This window comes from Rana temporaria, chromosome 4, assembly GCF_905171775.1.
Source record: "Rana temporaria chromosome 4, aRanTem1.1, whole genome shotgun sequence".
Taxonomy (NCBI): Eukaryota; Metazoa; Chordata; class Amphibia; order Anura; family Ranidae; genus Rana; species Rana temporaria.
The window spans coordinates 35,909,187-35,928,543 of record NC_053492.1 but is presented as its reverse complement, the minus strand read 5'-3'; the positions used below and the strand labels follow the sequence as shown (position 1 = coordinate 35,928,543).

At 45.7% G+C, this 19,357-nt stretch overlaps 1 protein-coding gene across 6 annotated transcripts in view; it reads right to left on the bottom strand.

Moving 5' to 3' along the window:
• Positions 1-19,357, bottom strand: part of LOC120936119 (DNA (cytosine-5)-methyltransferase 3A-like) — a 337,730-nt gene that overhangs the window by 261,230 nt on the left and 57,143 nt on the right. For all 6 annotated transcript variants that reach the window (XM_040348239.1, XM_040348244.1, XM_040348243.1 and 3 more), the window contains exon 2: positions 3,237-3,595. In XM_040348239.1, coding sequence (XP_040204173.1) covers positions 3,237-3,311 — 75 coding nt within the window. In that variant the 5' untranslated portion in view covers positions 3,312-3,595. The remainder of the gene's footprint in view (positions 1-3,236; positions 3,596-19,357) is intronic.

The following is a 19,357-nucleotide window of genomic DNA, read 5'->3' as shown; positions in this document are numbered from 1 at the left end:
ACATCAATCATCTGGGGTTTCCTTTGATTACCATTGGCGGTTACTACAATCTACGATTTAAAGGTCCGGGCTGGGGTTTCAGTCACAAGCTATCTTTGCTTGCCATTCGGTAAGCGCGCATTTCTTATGGTGTTTTCACTTTCGGTGGTGGATCAGTATCACTTATGAAGATTTTTTTGTGGACTTATTGCAAATAGAGTTTTGTTACATTTTTTTCACACATCTGTCATTCACATATTTGCTATTGGTTCTTTTTATACATATTTATACATGTTATACTACTCCCAATAGTTTTTTTTACCTTTATTATTCATCACAGCGCAGCTATGTCTCTTTCCATAATTTCTTAACCACTTGCCACCCAGGCCAATTCTGACACTTCTCTCTTACATGTAAAAATCTGCTAGAAAATTACACAGAACCCCCAAACATTATATACGTTTTTTAACAGACACCCTAGAGAATAAGATGGCGGTCTCGCTTGGTATTTGCACAACAATTTTTTTTATACGCATTTCATGGATTATTTTTTTTTTTTACAAATGTGAAAGATGATGTTACGCGGAGTAAATACATACCTAACATGTCACACTTCAAAATTGCACACACTCGTGGAATGGCGCCAAACTTCGGTACTTTTACATTTTTTGATCTCTATTTTTCCTATTACAAGGAATGTAAACATCCCTTGTAATAGTGCATGACAGGTCCCCTTTACAGTGAGCTATAGGGTCAATAAGTCCCCACATCTCACCTCTAGGCTGGGATTGAAGCCTGAATTTCTTCAAATGCAGAGGCCAGGCGGGATGTCAACATCGCGCCCGACCTCGGAACCACCATAGGGACTCCGGGGACCATCTGGCCTACCGCAAATCTCTATGGTCAGCATCCGGGGCCGGTCAGTTCCTTCTCCGGTTCGCCGATGGCAGGGGTGAGCCGGGAGAAGCACCGAAGGGTAACGGGAGAAGGGGGATGTCCCCTCTCGCCACCTATAAGAACGAACAAGCGGCGGAACAGCCGATATGATTATTCTTAGGCCCCTTTCACACTGGGGCGGGAGGTGCTTCGGCAGTAAAGTGCCGCTATTTTTTAGCGGCGCTTTACCGCCAATTCCGTGGCGCTATTCGGCTGCTAGCGGTGCAGTTTTACCCCCCGTTAGCGACCGAGAAGGGGTTAAAAACCACCGCAAAGCGCTTCTGCAGAGGCACTTTGCTGCGGTGTCCCATTAATTTCAATGGGCAGGAGTGATGGAGGAGCGGCATACACACCGCTCCAAAGATGCGGCTAGCAGGACTTTTTTTACCGTCCTGCTAGCACACCGCTCCAGTGTGAAAGCCCAGAGGGCTTTTACACTGGAGCGGTGCGCTAGCAGGATGGTAAAAAAAGTCCTGCTAGCCGCATCTTTGGAGTGTTGTGTATACCGCTCCTCCCCACTCCTAGTCCGACACTAGTCTGTCCAGCGTTACCGCTCTCCTTGTTGTTCCACCGGCGTGCGCTCCACACCTCGGTATCAGAGCGGTTCAGTATGCAGAGGTGTTCGTGTGACGTAGTTCCGCTTACCCAGAAGCCTCTACGCGTTTCGCAAGACAAAGTTGCGTCATCAGGAAGCCCCTCTGATACCGAGGCGTGGAGCGCACGCCGGCGGAACAACAAGGAGAGCGGAATATATGTTACATAATTGTTGGACTATTGGGTTGGAGCATTTTCCTTTGGTGTTTATTGATTATTGCACATTGAATGGTTTAGTGCATATTGATTATTGCATATTGCTATTTGATTTACTTATTTATTCATCTATTTATTTATTTAATTCATATATTTTTTTCAAATTGGGCATGCATATTGGTTGATAAAGGTAAATCACTTAATTCACTGGTATTATATTTATATTTATAAGATCAGCGCAGTAACATATGCTCACACATATATACCTTTTTCTTTACAAATGTTAGATATGGTTTGATTTTTCCTACAAGTGTTTGTGTGATCTGTCTTTGCACATCTCAAAAAAAAAAAAAAAAAAAACATAAACTATCATGTAACGATGTTAAAACACTCATCACAAAATATACTTCACAGCATAAAATGAGATGACCATCACAAATATTACTTCCACCATGAGAATCTTGTATGACGCCAATACAAAACACATTGGACAGTTTGCCGAACTTGGATTGGGATTCACGTCAAATCTTTTTCCAAATTAATTTCACAACGTACCCTCTACACCACAACGTACCCTCTACACCACACCGTACCCTCTACACCACACCGTACCCTCTACACCACAACGTACCCTCTACACTACACCGTACCCTCTACACCACAACGTACCCTCTACACCACAACGTACCCTCTACACCACAACGTACCCTCTACACTACACCATACCCTCTACACCACAACGTACCCTCTACACCACAACGTACCCTTTACACCACACCGTACCCTCTACACCACAACGTACCCTCTACACCCCACTGTACCCTCTACACCACAACGTACCCTCTACACCACAACGTACCCTCTACACCACAACGTACCCTCTACACCCCACCGTACCCTCTACACCACAACGTACCCTCTACACCACAACGTACCCTCTACACCACAACGTACCCTCTACACCACAACGTAACCTCTACACCACACCGTACCCTCTACACCACAACGTACCCTCTACACCACAACGTACCCTCTACACCACACCGTACCCTCTACACCACACCGTACCCTCTACACCACAACGTACCCTCTACACCACAACGTACCCTCTACACCACAACGTACCCTCTACACCACACCGTACCCTCTACACCACACCGTACCCTCTACACCACAACGTACCCTCTACACCACAACGTACCCTCTACACCACAACGTACCCTCTACACCACAACGTACCCTCTACACCACAACGTACCCTCTACACCACAATGTACCCTCTACACCACACCGTACCCTCTACACCACAACGTACCCTCTACACCACAACGTATCCTCTACACCACACCATACCCTCTACACCACACCGTACCCTCTACACCTTAACGTACCCTCTACACCGCAACATACCCTCTACACCACACCGTACCCTCTACACCACACCGTACCCTCTACACCACACCGTACCCTCTACACCACAACGTACCCTCTACACCACAACGTACCCTCTACACCACAACGCACCCTCTACACCACAACATGGATGGCCCACAGTAAAATGTGTCTCTTACCTTGTGCGTTTGGAGGAGGTCTGGCTCCGGGCTGGGGCTGCTGGTGTTGAGAATGGTGCCATTGGACGGCATCATTGGAAGTGTTTCCCGTAAAACCAACGTCCTAGGGAGGAAGAAGAGCTAGCGCTCCAGGAACCAGACAGCTAGGGGCTATTCTGCGGGGGGAAGATCACTTGCCCAGACGTAAGGCAATCCACAGGAGAATTTGCTTAAAATCCAAAGGATTCAAATCCAGAAGTTGTGCAAATCGTTTTTGTCTCTTCTAGAAAAAAAAAGCACCAGTTGGAAGTTGTTTCTTGCGAACTATTGGCTGTTATTTGCTTTGTTTTGTCTTTTTTGCAGACTTTTCCTCCGTTCTCCTAAACATAAAGAAGAAAGAAATTATTCAAGAATCCCAGAAATCGGAAATTACATTTATTCCAGTGTAATGAGCAGTGGTCTCCAAACTGTGGCCCTTTGCTTGTTTTTATCCGGTCCTTGGGGCATTATCCCCCCCACTATCAGCAATCAATTATAGGACACTATTCCTCCCATTGACACCAATGCTGTGCCCCTATTCCTGCCACTGACACCAATGATGGGACACTATTCCTCCCACTGACACCAATGATGGGACACTATTCCTCCCACTGACACCAATGATGGGACACTATTCCTCCCACTGATACCAATGATGGGGCGCTATTCCTCCCACTGATACCAATGATGGGACACTATTCCTCCCATTGACACCAATGATGGGGCATTATTCCTCCCACTGACACCAATGATAGGGCACTATTTTTCCAACAGATAACAATGATGGCACACTATTCCTGCCACTGACACCAATGATGGGACACTATTCCTCCCACTGACACCAATGATGGGACACTATTAATCCCACTGACACCAATGATGGGACACTATTCTTCCCACTAATACCAATGATGGGACACTATTCCTCCCACTAATACCAATGATGGGGCACTATTCCTCCTACTGACACCAATGATGGGTGACTATTTCTGCCACTGAGACCAATGTTGGAGCGCCATTCCTGCCACCAATGATGGGGCGCAATTCCTGCCACTGACACCAATGATGGGGCGCAATTCCTGTCACTGACACCAATGAGGGGCGCCATTCCTGCCACTGACACCTCCTCTTACTGACCACAGACACTGTTTATTCTTGCTGGCCACCAAGACCAGGGCATTTTCTACTCCTACTGACCACAGTCCTCCAACCTTCTTAAAAATCTGAAGAACAGTAAACTGACCCTTTGTCTGGAAAGTCTGGAGACCCCTGGTCTAACCGAAAACTTACACAGAGCCATCTGATAAGAGATGTGTCCCTGTCATGAGTCATCCTGATCTGTGTATAAATGACAGCTTGAGCTATGAACACCGTAAACAGAATGCCTTTTTCCAACAAGCTATAAGTAGATGAAGATGCATAGGTGAAAAGAAGATTAGCACTGCACCCTGCTGTATTAACATGAAACATTTTGTATTTACTTGAATCATAAAAAAATTAAATGTAATTTTTGATAGTATTATTCATGATAAATTTAGAAAGTAAGTTATCTGCAAACTACAATACACGTATCCCTGTAAGAGGAGAATGACTACCGGGGACGCAGGCGCACACAGCAGCTCCATACCAGAGGAGGCGTCTTGACGCTCTGCTCCCACATCTCACTTTCCACAGCTGTGATCTCACAAATAGCTGTTATTTGGTTGTCACCGTCCCCAGAGGGGGCGTCCGTCTCGGGATTAGCATAGAATATTTCCTTGTGTCATTACATCTGTGTGTACAGACACGTCATAACCTGCTAAGTCACAGCTTTCTTCATTAACTCCTTGTACCATTTAGTGCAGCATCACACACACCCAGCGCTGGTGATAAACCCATTTCCCAGGATGCTTTACTGCTCAGCTGGTGTACGAAGGCAAAGGATCAGCATGGCCTGTTATAAGGACATACGTTATTTTATTTTTGTATTTCACATTTCCAAAAAATAGGCCGCACAAAAAAATGTTCAACTCCAGCCAAGGATTTGTTTTTAATTATTGATTATTGAATATTTTTGTTAAGCGTTAAATCACATAAGTATCAAAACGCTACCCGGCGACGGGACCAGGTGCCATTCGCCGTACATACGATAACAACAATAAAATCACAGACAGCAAAGCCGTTAAAACAGAAAAACATTAAAATATTAAAAAGCAATAGCATAAATCAGATAAAAATAAAAAAAAAACAGTAAAAGAGACCTGAGAAGAAAAAGAACCCCTGTCACCCAGTCAGTTTCCACCCCCTGTCGCACAGCCATCTACCCAGCCTCAGTACACAGAAGGGTTTTCAGTCCCTTCCGGAACTGGAGCAGGTTTGAGGTCTACCTGAGAGCCAACGGCAGGAGGTTCCACTCTCTAGGTCTCAACCCTCGAGAATGGTCTGCCCCCCCACTTTTTTAATCTAAACTTTGGGACCTCCATGCGGAATTGAGTGGCCGCTCTCAATGAACGGCCAGTGAGATGTCTTGTCAATTTCGCCTGGAGGTAAGTAGGACCTAATTTATTGAACGCCTTAAAAACTAAGATTAAAACCTTGAATCTGATCCGGTGCCCAGAGGTCGGGCAGTGGCCTCTCAGATTGAGGGCTAACCTTACCGCTTGATTCTGGACTTTCTGTAGGCGTTTGATCTGGTAATAAGGTAAACCAGCCAGCAGTCCGTTACAGTAGTCCAGATGTGGAAGAATGAGAGCGCGCACCACAGCGATCCTGGCCTGATCAGTCAGATAGGGCAGAAAGCGGTGAAGCAGCCACATTTTAAAGTGGCAAGTTTTGACCACCTGGTCCACGCTTGGTCCCAGGGTTAGGCCCTCATCAATGTGGACACCCAGCGTCCTCACCGTAGATGCAGATTTAGGGAACTCTCCACCTTCGTCAGGCCATGATAACACCCGAACCTCTCCCGGAATGTTGCCGGACCGCAGCACCTCTGTTTTGGCCTGGTTGAGCTGAAGGAAATTGAGCCCCATCCATCTTTTGATGGCGTCCAATCCATCAATCAACCTAGCCTCAGCCTCAGGAGAGAAATTCTGGAAAAGAGTTGGGTGTCTTCAGCATACCACTGAAAACGGAGTCCCATCCCCGCCATCAAGGCAAGGAGAGGGCAAAGGTAGATGTTAAATAGGAGGGGGGAGAGCTGAGAACCTTGGGGAACACCACAAGTCACCTTTTTAGGGTCGAAATAGTGATTCCCCATCTTCACCCTAAACTCCCTATCCTCCAAAAAACGAAGCGAACCAAGCCAAGGCTGGATCGCTTACCTGGTTGCCACCTCCCGTAGTCTCGAAAGAAGGATTTGATGGTCTCTGTGTCGAATGCTGCGGACAGATCTAAAAGGACCAAGATGGAGTGAAAACCCCCATCCGCATCCACCAGTAGGTTGTCCAAAACATCGACCAAGGCCGCCTCCGTCCCATGTTTGGGACGGAACCTGGATTGACACCCGTCCAGTAGGTCAAACTCCTCCACATGGGCTTGAAGCTGACCGCAGACTACCTTCTCGGCGATTTTAGCCTGGAAAGCAAGACCTGCAATGGGCCTGGATTTATTGGGGTCCAGCGGGTCAGAGCCAGCCTTCTTAAAAAAAGAGTGGACCATGCCTTCTAAAAATGAAAGATTAATACGTTTAGTGAGGTAGGGAGCCAGAACTAGTTTGGCCCCTTTAAAAGTATTACCGGGGCAGGGGTCACTCGGGGGCGCAGATTCCTTGGCCTGGGAAATAAGTCCCAGGACAAAGTCCGCTGTCACATCTTTAAAAAAGAACTGAGGGTGGTCAAGTAAAGCTGGCTTTATATCAGACTGAATTGGGGCATTTAATCGACCATTCAACTCTGCTGATCTTTTTAGGCCAAGATGTATTTTTTCTATCTTCCCGACAAAAAAAATCGGCAAACATTTGGGCTGTCTGGGAGGAAACCTCCGCTTCTAAGTGAAGTGCCCTCCTGGACAATTCTAAAAAGTTCCTTTCCATTATTGTTGGCTTTCTCCACCCTCGCTGCCACAAAAGTTTTCTTTGTGAGCAGGATGGTGTTCTTATAAAGCCCCATATGGGATTTCCATAACATCTTTGAATCCGGCGAGGGATTCTTTCTCCACACCCGTTCCAAAGCTCTCCACTCTCTCCGCTGCACCCTAAGGCCCCGTACACACCAGAGGATATCCGCTGGAAACGGTCCGCCGGACCATTTCCAGCGGATACATCCTCTGGCGGATTTGGATCTGATGGCTGTACTCACCATCAAATCTAAATCCGCGCGGAATACATCCGCGGTGACGTGTCGCGCCGTCGCCGCGATGATGACGCGGCGACGTGCGCGACGCTGGAAGGTAACTACTTCCACGCATGCGTCGAATCATTACGACGCATGCGAGGGATGGGAGCGGATGGATTGATCCGGTGAGTCTGTACAGACGACCGGATCAATCCGCTGGACACGATTCAAGCGGATAGATTTCTTAGCATGCTAAGAAATTTCTATCCGCTTGAAATCGATCGGCCGGATTTTAATCCACGGAAAAATATCCGCTAGGCCGTACAGACGACCGGATGTGTCCGCTGGAACTGATCCGCGGATCAATCCCAGCGGATAGATCCGGTCGTCTGTACGAGGCCGAGCCTCGGTATACCATGGGGCAGAGCTAAAAGCCCTACCTACCTTCTTTTTTTTCTGTTTGAAGGGTGCCACTATGTCCAGGGCCCCCACAATACCATTATGAATAGCCCTGAACACAGTCTCTACATCAGATTCCGGAGTGGAGACCAGCTCCCTCTCCAGTAAAGAGTTAAACCTTTCTTGTGGGAATTCCCTAAAGTTTCTGAAGGAACAGTCCTTCATTATAGAGGTGGACATTTTTTCCTTTAATAAGTATAAACTAGTAAATGACACAGCAAAATGGTCTGTCCATGGACTAGTCAAAGTGGCCATGAAATTAAGACTTATTTCTCTATGAAGAACCAAGTGTAAAGCATGGCCAGACTGATGGGTGGGCCCCGTTGTTAAAAACAACAGTCCAATCTCATCACAGGAGTGAAAAAAATCTCTCACTTCATTGATACTGTGGTCTTCAGACCAAATGTTAAAATCGTCTAAAAAGATCGCGGAGTGGGGTCTACAAAGTGTATTCATAGCCCACTCCCAGAATTTAGCCAGACTAGCTAAATTCAGTTTAGTGCAATGACACTCCCACCCAAGGCCATGCTCCCAACATGTTTCACCCACAGCAGGGCTTAATCATGGGGACAGTGGCTTCTGAAGGCGGAAGAGGCTTAACCACTTGCCTACAGGGCACTTTTGCCCCCTTTCCCGCCCAGGCCCATTTTCAGCTTTCTCACACTTTGAATGACAACTGAGCGGTCATGCAGCACTGTCACACAAATAAAGCTTTCTTTTTGTGGTATTTAATTACCACTAGTTTTTTTTTTTTTAAATAAATGAATAAAAATTGTTTGTTATAAAATTTTGCAACTTTTTTCCTTCACTGATGTGCGCTGATGAGGCTGTACTGATGGGCACTGATGAGGTAGCAGTGATGGGCATTGATAGGCTGCACTGATGGGTACTGATGAGGCGGCAGTGATTGGCATTAATAGGCCGCACTGATGAGGCGGCACCGGTGTGCAGTGATAGGTGGCACTGTTAGGCGACACTGATGAGGAGACACAAATTGGCAGCACTGGTGGGCACTGATGGGACTGCAATAATAATCCCTTTTACAGAAGCCTGTTATTGGCTCCCTTCTCCCTTCCTCACACTGTCAGCATGAGGAAAGGAGTGCTGAAACCGGCTGTGGTCAAAGCTGATCATGGCGTAAAGAGCCGCTTATTGGCTCTTTACCTCAATCCCGGGGTACACTGTGATCACAGAGCGCACCGCATGTGCCCTGGGCGCATATAATGGCCTCCCAGAACTAGCCAGCCGCACTGTAGCCATCATTCAGCTATAGCGCAGTTGGCAAGTGGTTAAAGGGATATTAAAGTGGTTGCAAAGTCAGAAGGTTTTTTATCTTAATGCATTTCATGCATTAAGATAAAAACCTTCTGTGTATTGTACATCAGCCACCCCCTAATACTTACCTGAGCCTCATCTCTCTCCAGTGATGTCCACAAGTGCCTCAGCCATCCGGGACTCTCCTCCCGATTGGCTGAGACACAGCAGCGGTGCCATTGGCTTCTGCTGCTGTCAATTAAATTCTGTCAGCCAATCAGGAGAGAGAAGGGGTGGGGCCCGAACCAGGGACACAGGGAGCTATGACTTGGCTGCTTGCTGTGGGGGCACTTGACAGGAGGGAGGGGCCAGGAACACAGAAGAGGGACCCCAGAAGAGGAGATCTGGGCTTCTCTGTGCAAATCCAACTGCAACAGAGCAGGTTAGTATAATATGTTTATTATTTTTATTGAAAAAATGATACTTTACAATGACTTTAAACCCAAAACCAAAAATGTAATATATTGCAGCTTACTAGAGCTGCACGATTCTGGCTAAAATGGGAATCACAATATTTTTGCTTAGAATAAAGATCACGATTATCTCACGATTCTCGCAGCGTAACATCATCTTTCACATTAGACAAAAAAAATGGGCTAACTTTACCAGTTAGTTTCTTTTTAATTCATTAAAGTGTATTTTCTCCTCAACAATTGCGTTTAAAAGAACGCTGCGCAAATAGAGTGTGACATAAAATATTTCAACAACCACAATTTTATTCTCTAGGGTCTCTGCTAAAAATTATATATACTGTATTTATTGGCGTATAACACTCTCTTTTTAACCCTGAAAATAGAGGGTAAACTGTGCCTGTGTGTTATACGTAGGGGGCTGTGGAAGTTTTTTTCTTGAAACTTCCCTCTTAAAATTAGGGTGCGTGTTATACGCCTGTGCGTGTTATACGCAGATAAATACGGTGTATATATATATATAAAAAATATTTGGGTGTTCCAATTAATTCTATAGCAAAAAAATATGATTTTGACTTGTAAGCAACAAGTGTCAGACTTTAAGTGGTTAAACTGACCTCATCTACAGACCGAAGTTCATCGCTTTGATCTAAAAGTACCAAGAGATGCAATGTTTCTCCTTGTTTCTCCTTTCTCCAATGTTGATATAAACTTGGCAGGCTGCCTGGATTTTTTTTTGGCAGCTGTCAGATGTGAGCAGAGAACTTGTTACATAGAATCGAGGAAATCATTTTTAAGATCTGGAAGGGAGTAGAATCGCTTCAATTATTCGTGCAGCTCTAAAGCTTACCAATTATTAGATGTTGTGGCTGTATTCCTTTTCTTTGTATTTATTACCAGTTTTCACTGGGTGATCTGGCCAGTAACACAACTCTTGTATTAGAGCCCCCCCTCCCCCTTTGGATGAAGGGACACAGGAGGCACAGCAGAAAGCAGCATTGTCAGTCTGGGGTAGGATAGTGTTAAATGTATCAACAGATTTAAATACTGTACAATAACAAACTGAAGCCACATACAGTTCAACCTTGATGAAGAGTTACAGCAAACAGTTTTTTTTCTTCTTTTGGATGAATAAATACAAACTGATTATTTTAATGACCCCTGCCAGTGTTAAGTGGTTTGTCTCATCCATGTAAACTGATACATTCTGCTGGAGGGCTTGAGCTTCTAAAAAACAGAATTACTGGCGGGATCAGGAATTGGTTAGCTCCAATATAAGAAATGCTTGTTTTTGGGTTTAATCTTGTTTTAAGTACTTAAAGCGGGGGTTCACCCTAAAAAAAAATTCTAACATTACATTGAGCTGACTTCTGACACTGACAGTACGCTGATCTTTTTTTTTTTTTTTTTCGTACATACCGTTGTATCGCTATTTTTCACCTGGGTAGTGAATCCCGCGGGAGTGGGCGTTCCTATTCACAGGCTAAGTGATTGACGTGATGAGAAAAGCTTCCCACCGGCGCATACGGCCGCGTCACGAGTTGCCGAAAGAAGCCGAACGTCGGTGCGCAGGCGCCGTATAGAGCCGACTCGCAGTCGGTGGGAAGCTTTTCTCATCACGTCAATTCACTTAGCCTGTGAATAGGAACGCCCACTCCCACGGGATTCACTACCCGGGAGCCGGGGTGAAAAATAGCGATAAAACGGTATGTACGAAAAAAAACAAAAAAGATCAGCGTACTGTCAGTGTCAGAAGTCAGCTCAATGTAATGTTAGAATTTTTTTTTAGGGTGAACCCCCGCTTTAAAGTGGAGATCCCCCCCCCCCCCAGCAAAAAAATTCAAGTCAGCAGCTACACATACTGTAGCTGCTGACTTTTAATATTGGGATACTTTCCTGTCCTGGAATCCAGCAATGTCAGCACCCCGGCTGCTGTTTCCATTGGCTATCGGCTGCTTCCGCCGCCATTGCCTGTGAGAGCAAACCGGCAGTGAAGCCTTGCGGCTTCACAACCGGTTCCCTAATGTGCGTGCGTGAAGCGTGTTACGCTTTCTGAATTGCCTAGCGGTGTGGGAAGGAGGAGGGGGTTCAAAATTTGGAGTGATCTCCCCGCAGCAAAAACAGGTACCTGCTCCAAATGTTGCACCGGAGGGGGGGGGGGGGGGAGGCAGATAAGCGGAACGTCCACTTTTGGGTGGAACTCCGCTTTAATTAGACACAGTAATACCCCATCCTAAATGCACAGGAGTAGTATAATAATAATCTGACAGGAGACCATATAACCCCTATGCACACTTGAATGGCCTACCGTCTAGGGTTGTCCCAAACCGGGTCATCAAATCAGCGCACAATAGGACTGTGTAGGATCACCCTAAAATGCGTCAAACTACTTCACGGCTCTGCAAGTTTACTTTAAAGGTGATAGGTGCCCTTCAAATAGACCAAAATAGCGTAACACAACAGTTACCGTACCTGGAACTGGGACACGCTGCACCTCAACTGGGCAGGCTGAATGAACGCAGAGAAAATGGAAATATCACAGAGTATATAGACTATGTATTCCACAGACACCATCCCATCACTGAATATGTTTCCTATTCTCTCCAGGCTTCCACTGCTAAATTTATAAAAAAGGAGACAAAGCCAAGACAGCGAAGATCTATTAACGTGAATCTATATTAGAACAAAGCTGGGATGTAAAAATCCTTTCCCTTCCTGGAGAAAGCAGCTCTGCTCCTCTCTTCCCCATGTACATTAGATTGCTGTTTTTTATGTAGGAGACTGTGCTTGTTGAATTGTCTAGTTTCTGATTAAATTGTTCATCAAATTACAGATATTCTCCTGACGAAGAGGCATTTGACCGCGAAATTATTAGAGATGCCTTTTGCGACCTACAACCCCATTGTGATTCTCCCCACTTGGGGACTTTTATTTTGGTGATATGTATGGATTACCGCCATGCTTTTAATCTGTATATGATTTAGTGATGTTTTTTATTGATTGTGTATTAATAAAACTTCATTTATATTTTTCTATATATGTGTTTCTACACTTGATTCTACCTGTACCAAGATAGTCCAGTTGCCCTTACTCTCCGGAATTTTGGTTTGGGGTCCAAATAACTCAGAGTTCTATATCTCTAATTCTTTGGACGATGGTACTATGGATTTATAATATACTACACTTAGGGCCAGATTCAGGTAGAATTGCGGCAGTTTTCATTGCAAGTGCCTGATTCACAAAGCACTTGCGATGAAAACAACGCCGGCGGCCTCCGGCGCAAGGCGGGTCAATTCAAATGGGCGTGTGCCATTTAAATTAGGCGCACTTTCGCGCTGGACCTACTGCGCATGCTCAGTTTCGCAATTCCCGTCGTGCTTTGCGCGCCGTGACATCATTTTTTCGAACGGCGACGCGCGTAGCGTACTTCCGTATTCCCGGACGTGTTACGCAAACGACGTTGAATTTTAAATTTTGACGCGGGAACGACGGCCATACTTTAAACAGCAATACGTTTGCTGAGTAAAGTTAGGTCAGGTCAAACGACGACTAACTTTGCGACGGGAAACTAGACTAGCAGCGACGTAGCGAAAGCGAAAATCCGCCGGGAATCGCCGTAACTCCTAATTTGCATACCCGACGCTGGTTTACGATGCAAACTCCCCCCAGCGGCGGCCGCGGTACTGCATCCTAAGATCCGACAGTGTAAAACAATTACACCTGTCAGATCTTATGGATATCTATGCTTAACTGATTCTATGAATCAGTCGCATAGATAGAAACAGAGATACGACGGCGTATCAGGAGATACGCCGTCGTATCTCTTTGGTGAATCTGGCCCATATTTCCCAGAGGTTATATTGTTATTTCATCCCAAAGGTGTTCTATCAGGTTGAAATCAGGACTCTGTGCAGACCAGTCAAGTTCCTCCATCCCACACTCGCTCATCGTGTCTTTATGGACCTTGCTTTGTGCACTGGTGCGCAATCATCTTGGAACAGGAAGGGGCCGTCCCCAAACTGTTCCCACATAGCTGAGAGTATGAAATTGTCCAAAATGTCTTGGCATGCTGACACCCTAATGCCGTGTACACACGATCGGAAATTCCGACAAGAAAAATCAGATGTGAGCTTTTGAACGGAAATTCCAACCATGTGTAAGCTTCATCCGATTTTTACTGTCGGAATTTCAGCCAACAAAAGATTAAGAGCTGGTTCTCAAATTTTCCCGGAAAATCTGATCATCTGTAGCAATTCCGACGTGCAAAATTCCGACGCATGCTCGGAAACAATTCGATGCATGCTCGGAAGCATTGAACTTCATTTTCTCAGCTCGTCGTAGTGTTGTACGTCACACGTTCTTGACAGACGAAAGTTCAGAGAACTTTTGTGTGACCGTGTGTATGCAAGCCAAGCTTGAGCGGAATTCCGTCAGAAAAAACATCCAAGCGGCATAAGAGTTCCCCTCACTGGAACTAGGGGGCCAAGCCCAACCCTTGAAAAACAACCCCACACCATAATCCCCCCTCCACCAAATGTTTTCGACCAGTGCACAAAGCAAAGACATGGATGAGCGAGTTTTGGGTGGAGGAACTTGAGTGCTCCTGACCTCAAACCGAACACCTTTGGGATGAATTAAAGCGGAGATTGTAAGCCAGGCCTTCTTGTCCAACATTAGTGCTGACCTCACAAATGCGCTTTTGGAAGAATGCTTAAACATTCCCATAGACACACTCCTAAACCTTGTGGACGGCCTTCCCAGAAGAGTTGAAGCTGTTATAGCTGCAAAGGGTGGGCCAACTCAATATTGAACCCTTCGGACCAAGACTGGAATGCCATTAAAGTTCATGTGCGTGTAAAGCTAGTCGTCCCAATACTTTTGATAGTATAGTGCATGTAGTGAAATGGCCTGCCTGATTGCATACAAATTGAAAGTGTTTAGCTTTGATCTCATATGGTTTTGGTAAATCTAAAGGAAAGCTGTAGCAGAAAATTGTATAATGTATGGCCAGCCATAGTGTAGGTGACAGATCTCAGGTGCCCGTTGTGAAAGTCACCTCTGAAATTAAATTTGTAAAAGTAAAGCTTGTGGGGGTTCGGGTTGGCAATAAATAGTCTGCACAATTTGCTGCTGTTACTGGCTAGCACACTTCTGGCTTCCCTTATTATCATCAGACAAAATGAACAGAGAATTGTCTTACCTGGTATAAATAATCTGCATAGATCCGTTGTATACACTGGCCATCGGCATCCAGTCTTCCCCCCACCCTAGCCAGCCTATATATAAGGACTGGGTTTCTCCCCCAGCTCCCCGGGCAGCGGGAGACCTCCTACTCTCCATCACGATGTTGACCAGAAGACAGCTCATCATGCACTGTGTACAGGACCCTGAGACAGCCAGAGGGAGGAATGAAGAGACAGCAGACAGCGACAACTCATCCCTTCCCTCCTACCACCAAAATGCTAATGTCTTCTCTTCTGCTAAAAATGTCTCATGAAAACTTGGCAGCCTCCAACAGAAGCATCAGGCAGAAATAACAACGTTTTTACAAGTAACTTTTCATTCCTAAAGGTGGCTGTAACAGGATACTGCAACAAGTACCGGAAAGGATTCTTTCCAGTAAGGGTGGCTTAATGTGTATATACAGTATTTCACAAAAGTGAGTACACCCCTCACATTTGTGTAAATACATTATTCTATCTTTTCATGTGACAACACTGAAGAAATGACACTTTGCTACAATGTAAAGTAGTGAGTGTACAGCTTGTATACCAGTGTACATTTGCTGTCCCCTCAAAATAACAACACACAGCCATTAATGTCTAAACCGCTGGCAACAAAAGTGAGTACACCCCTAAGTGAAAATGTCCAAATTGGGCCCAATTAGCCATTTTCACTCCCCGGTGTCATGTGACTCGTTAGTGTTACAAGGTCTCAGGTGTGAATGGGGAGCAGGTGTGTTAAATTTGGTGTTATCGCTCTCACTCTCTCCTACTGATCACTGGAAGTTCAACATGGCACCTCATGGCAAAGAACTCTCTGAGCATCTGAAAAAAAGAATTGTCGCTCTACATGGCCTAGGCTATAAGAAGATTGCCAAGACCCTGAAACTGAGCTGCAGCACGGTGGCCAAGACCAGCGTCATGTCCAGAGGTTGTCTTTGGGAAATGAGTGCTGCCAGCATTGCTGCAGAGGTGGGGTGGGGGGTCAGTCTGTCAGTGCTCAGACCATACGCCACACGCTGCATCAAATTGGTCTGCATGGCTGTCATCCCAGAAGGAAGCCTCTTCTAAAGATGATGCACATTAAAACCCGCAAACAGTTTGCTGAGGAAAAGCAGACTAATGCCCCGTACACACGATCGGAATTTTCCGATCGTGTGTAGCCCCATCTAAGTTTTTTCTTCGGAAATTCTGATGAATTCCATCGGAGTTTAGATAAAGAATATGTTCTATTTTTTTCGGATGGAATTCTGTCGGAATTCCGATGTGATTTGGCCGGGCAAAAGCCTGATCGTGTGTACGCCGCATAAAGACATGGATTACTGGAACCATGTCCTGTGTTCTGATGAGACCAAGATAAACGTATTTGGTTCAGATGGTGTCAAGCATGTGTCACAGCAACCAGGTGAGGAATACAAAGACAAGTGTGTCTTGCCTACAGTCAGGCATGGTGGTGGGAGTGTCATGGTCTGGGGCTGCATGAGTGAGGGTAAAGGTGATGGACTGGCCAAGCATGTCTCCAGACCTAAACCCTATTGATCATCTGTGGGGCATCCTCAAACAGAAGGTGTCATCATGGAGGAGTGGAAGAGGACTCCAGTGGCAACCTGTGAAGCTCTGGTGAACTCCATGCCCAAGAGGGTTAAAGGGGTTGTAAAGGTTGCTTTTGTTTTTAAATAACAAACATGTCATACTTACCTCCACTGTGCAGCTCGTTTTAGACAGAGTGGCCCCGATCCTCGTCTTCTGGGGTACCTTGGTGGCTGTCTCGGCTCCTTTCCGCAAGAGCTAACCCCCCTCTAGGAAGTGCTCTCCCAAAGGGGGTTAGCTTGTGGGCATAATCCCGTGATACAGACGGCGGCCATAGCCACCGACTGTATCACTCGGCCCCGCCCCCGGTGCGCTGCGTCATTGATTTGATTGACAGCAGCGGGAGCCAATGGCTGCGCTGCTCTCAATCATCCAATAAAGAGCCGAGAAGCCTGGGCCGAGAAGCCAGTACAGGACTTTCGAGGGCTCAGGTAAGTAAACGGGGGGCTGGGGGGGGCCTGTAAGCATCGGATGTTTTTTCACCTTAATGCATAGGATGCATTAAGGTGAAAAAACGCAAAGCTTTACAACCCCTTTAAGGAAGTGCTGGAAAATAATGGTGGCCACACAAAATATTGACACTTTGGGCCCAATTTAGACATTTTCACTTAGGGGTGTACTCACTTTTGTTGCCAGCGGTTTAGACATTAATGGCTGTGTGTTGAGTTATTTTGAGGGGACTCACTACTTTACATTGTAGCAAAGTGTCATTTCTTCAGTGTTGTCACATGAAAAGATAACATTTTTACAAAAATGTGAGATACTGTATATATTAATATTGTATAGTTACACTGGTCCAAGCTGGATCAAAGTAACTATATTTAAAATATCCATACTTGGAATTCATCATTAAAGGAGAAGTTCAGCCAAAGCTTGTTTTGCTGTACTTCTCCTTTGGATCACATGAGTGCAGTTCGTTCTAATTGCCTGAGACACAATTTCAGCAGACAGCGGGCTGAAGTGGGCAGAGCAGAGTTACCAGTTCTCTGCTCAGGGAAATGATGTACGGCTCCAGATGGCACTTCCAAGCTATCACCACCCCTGCCAAGTAGGGTGCCAGCTCCTCTCTCTCAAGGAATAGTGCTGCACGATTAATCGTCAAGAATCATTATCGCAATTTTTTTCCCTGTTATGATCTTGACAAAGTATTTCCCGAAATCTCTCTGCTCTGCTGAAGCCACAGCCATCAAAAGAAAGGAAGAAAAAATCCGGGCACTCTGCCAAGTATCACAATATTCTTTAGACTGCACTCACACTGTAACGCGGCGTACGCGGCGTATTTTGCCGCGATTTGTTAACTTTTTTTTTTTTTACAAGTCATTTGCATTGATGTCTATGCCGAAAGCCGAAAGCCACCTGAAAAAAGGGTCCGGGACTTGTTTTCAGGCGGCAGGCGTACGGCGTTTTGGCGTTCGGCGTGAGATGTGAACCATCTCATAGACATCAATGTAAATTCGCCCCTCCAGCGGCACGAGCGGCACGCTTCAGGCGTATATACGTCTAGGTGTTAATGCAGCCTAAGAAGTGGAACTAAGTCTAAACATTGTAACAATTTGTCCTTTACACCAAAGGAATACACTTCTGTGTGTAAATGAGGAAAGTTTAACCACTTAAACACTAAGGCCCGGATTCACAAAGCACTTGTGCCGACGTATCTCCAGATACGCCGCGTAAGTGCAAATATGTGCCGTCGTATCTGTGCGCCGGAGCCACAAACTAAGATATGCCTAAAAACTGGCTTCAACCCGCCGACGTAACTTGCCTACGCCGGCGTAGAGTAGGCGCACATTTAGGCTGGACGCTCCCATTGTTTAGCCATTCAAATATGCAAATGAGAGAAATACGGCGATTCACAAACCTAAGTGCACCCGACGCAGTGCTACTCAATGTGTGCGTAAGTTGTACGTCCGGCGTAAAGTTAAGCCCCATAAAGCAGGTGTAACTCAGCAGCAGACATGCAAAGGTCTGCACCAGGGAACTCAAGCCGGACGTAAATCTGACTAGGCGTAGGTTAGGTTCACGCCGTAGGCAGTGATCCGGCGTATCTTAGTATCTTAGACAGTTGTTCCGACGTGTTTGTGAGCATGCGCACTGGGATGCGTCCACGGGACGGCGCATGCGCCGTCCGTTATACGTATCTGTCTGGCGCGCGGCCCATCAATTTCATGGGGTAACGCCTCGTTTGCATGGCTCACGCCCACTTCCACCTACGCCGGCTTATGCCTAGGAAACCCAGCACAGTTTGGGAGCAAGTGCTCTGTGAATTCCATGCTTGCCTGTCTGCGCTGTGTCGGCGTAGCGTACAGGAGATACGCTACGGTGGCATAAATGTGCGCCGCTGTCTGTGAATCCGGGCCTATATGTTTTTCTAACATTTGTTGGGTTTCAAGTTAAAATCATTTTTTTTTTTTTGCTAGAAAATTACTTAGAACCCCCCAAACATTTTATATATATATATATATATATATATTATATATATATATTTAGTAGAGACCCTAGAGAATAAAATGGTGGTTGTTGCAATATTTTATGTCACACTGTATTTGCGCAGCTGTCTTTCAAATGCAATTTGGGGAAAAATTACTTTAATGAATAAAAATAAATAAAAAAATAAGTTAGTCCAAATTTTTTTCGTATAATGTGAAAGATTTTACGCTGCGAGAATCGTGATCTTTATTCCAAGCAAAACAAATCTCGGCTGCACGATTCTCATTTTACCCAGAATCATGCAGCTCTATCAGGGAGCTGTTAGAACAGAGCAATCGGCGGTGTTTGATCGCTCGGTTCTCGATGTTAGAGCCGGCGGGGGACAGATGCAGCATCCACCTAGGCAAGTATGGTTATAAAAATTCCCATAC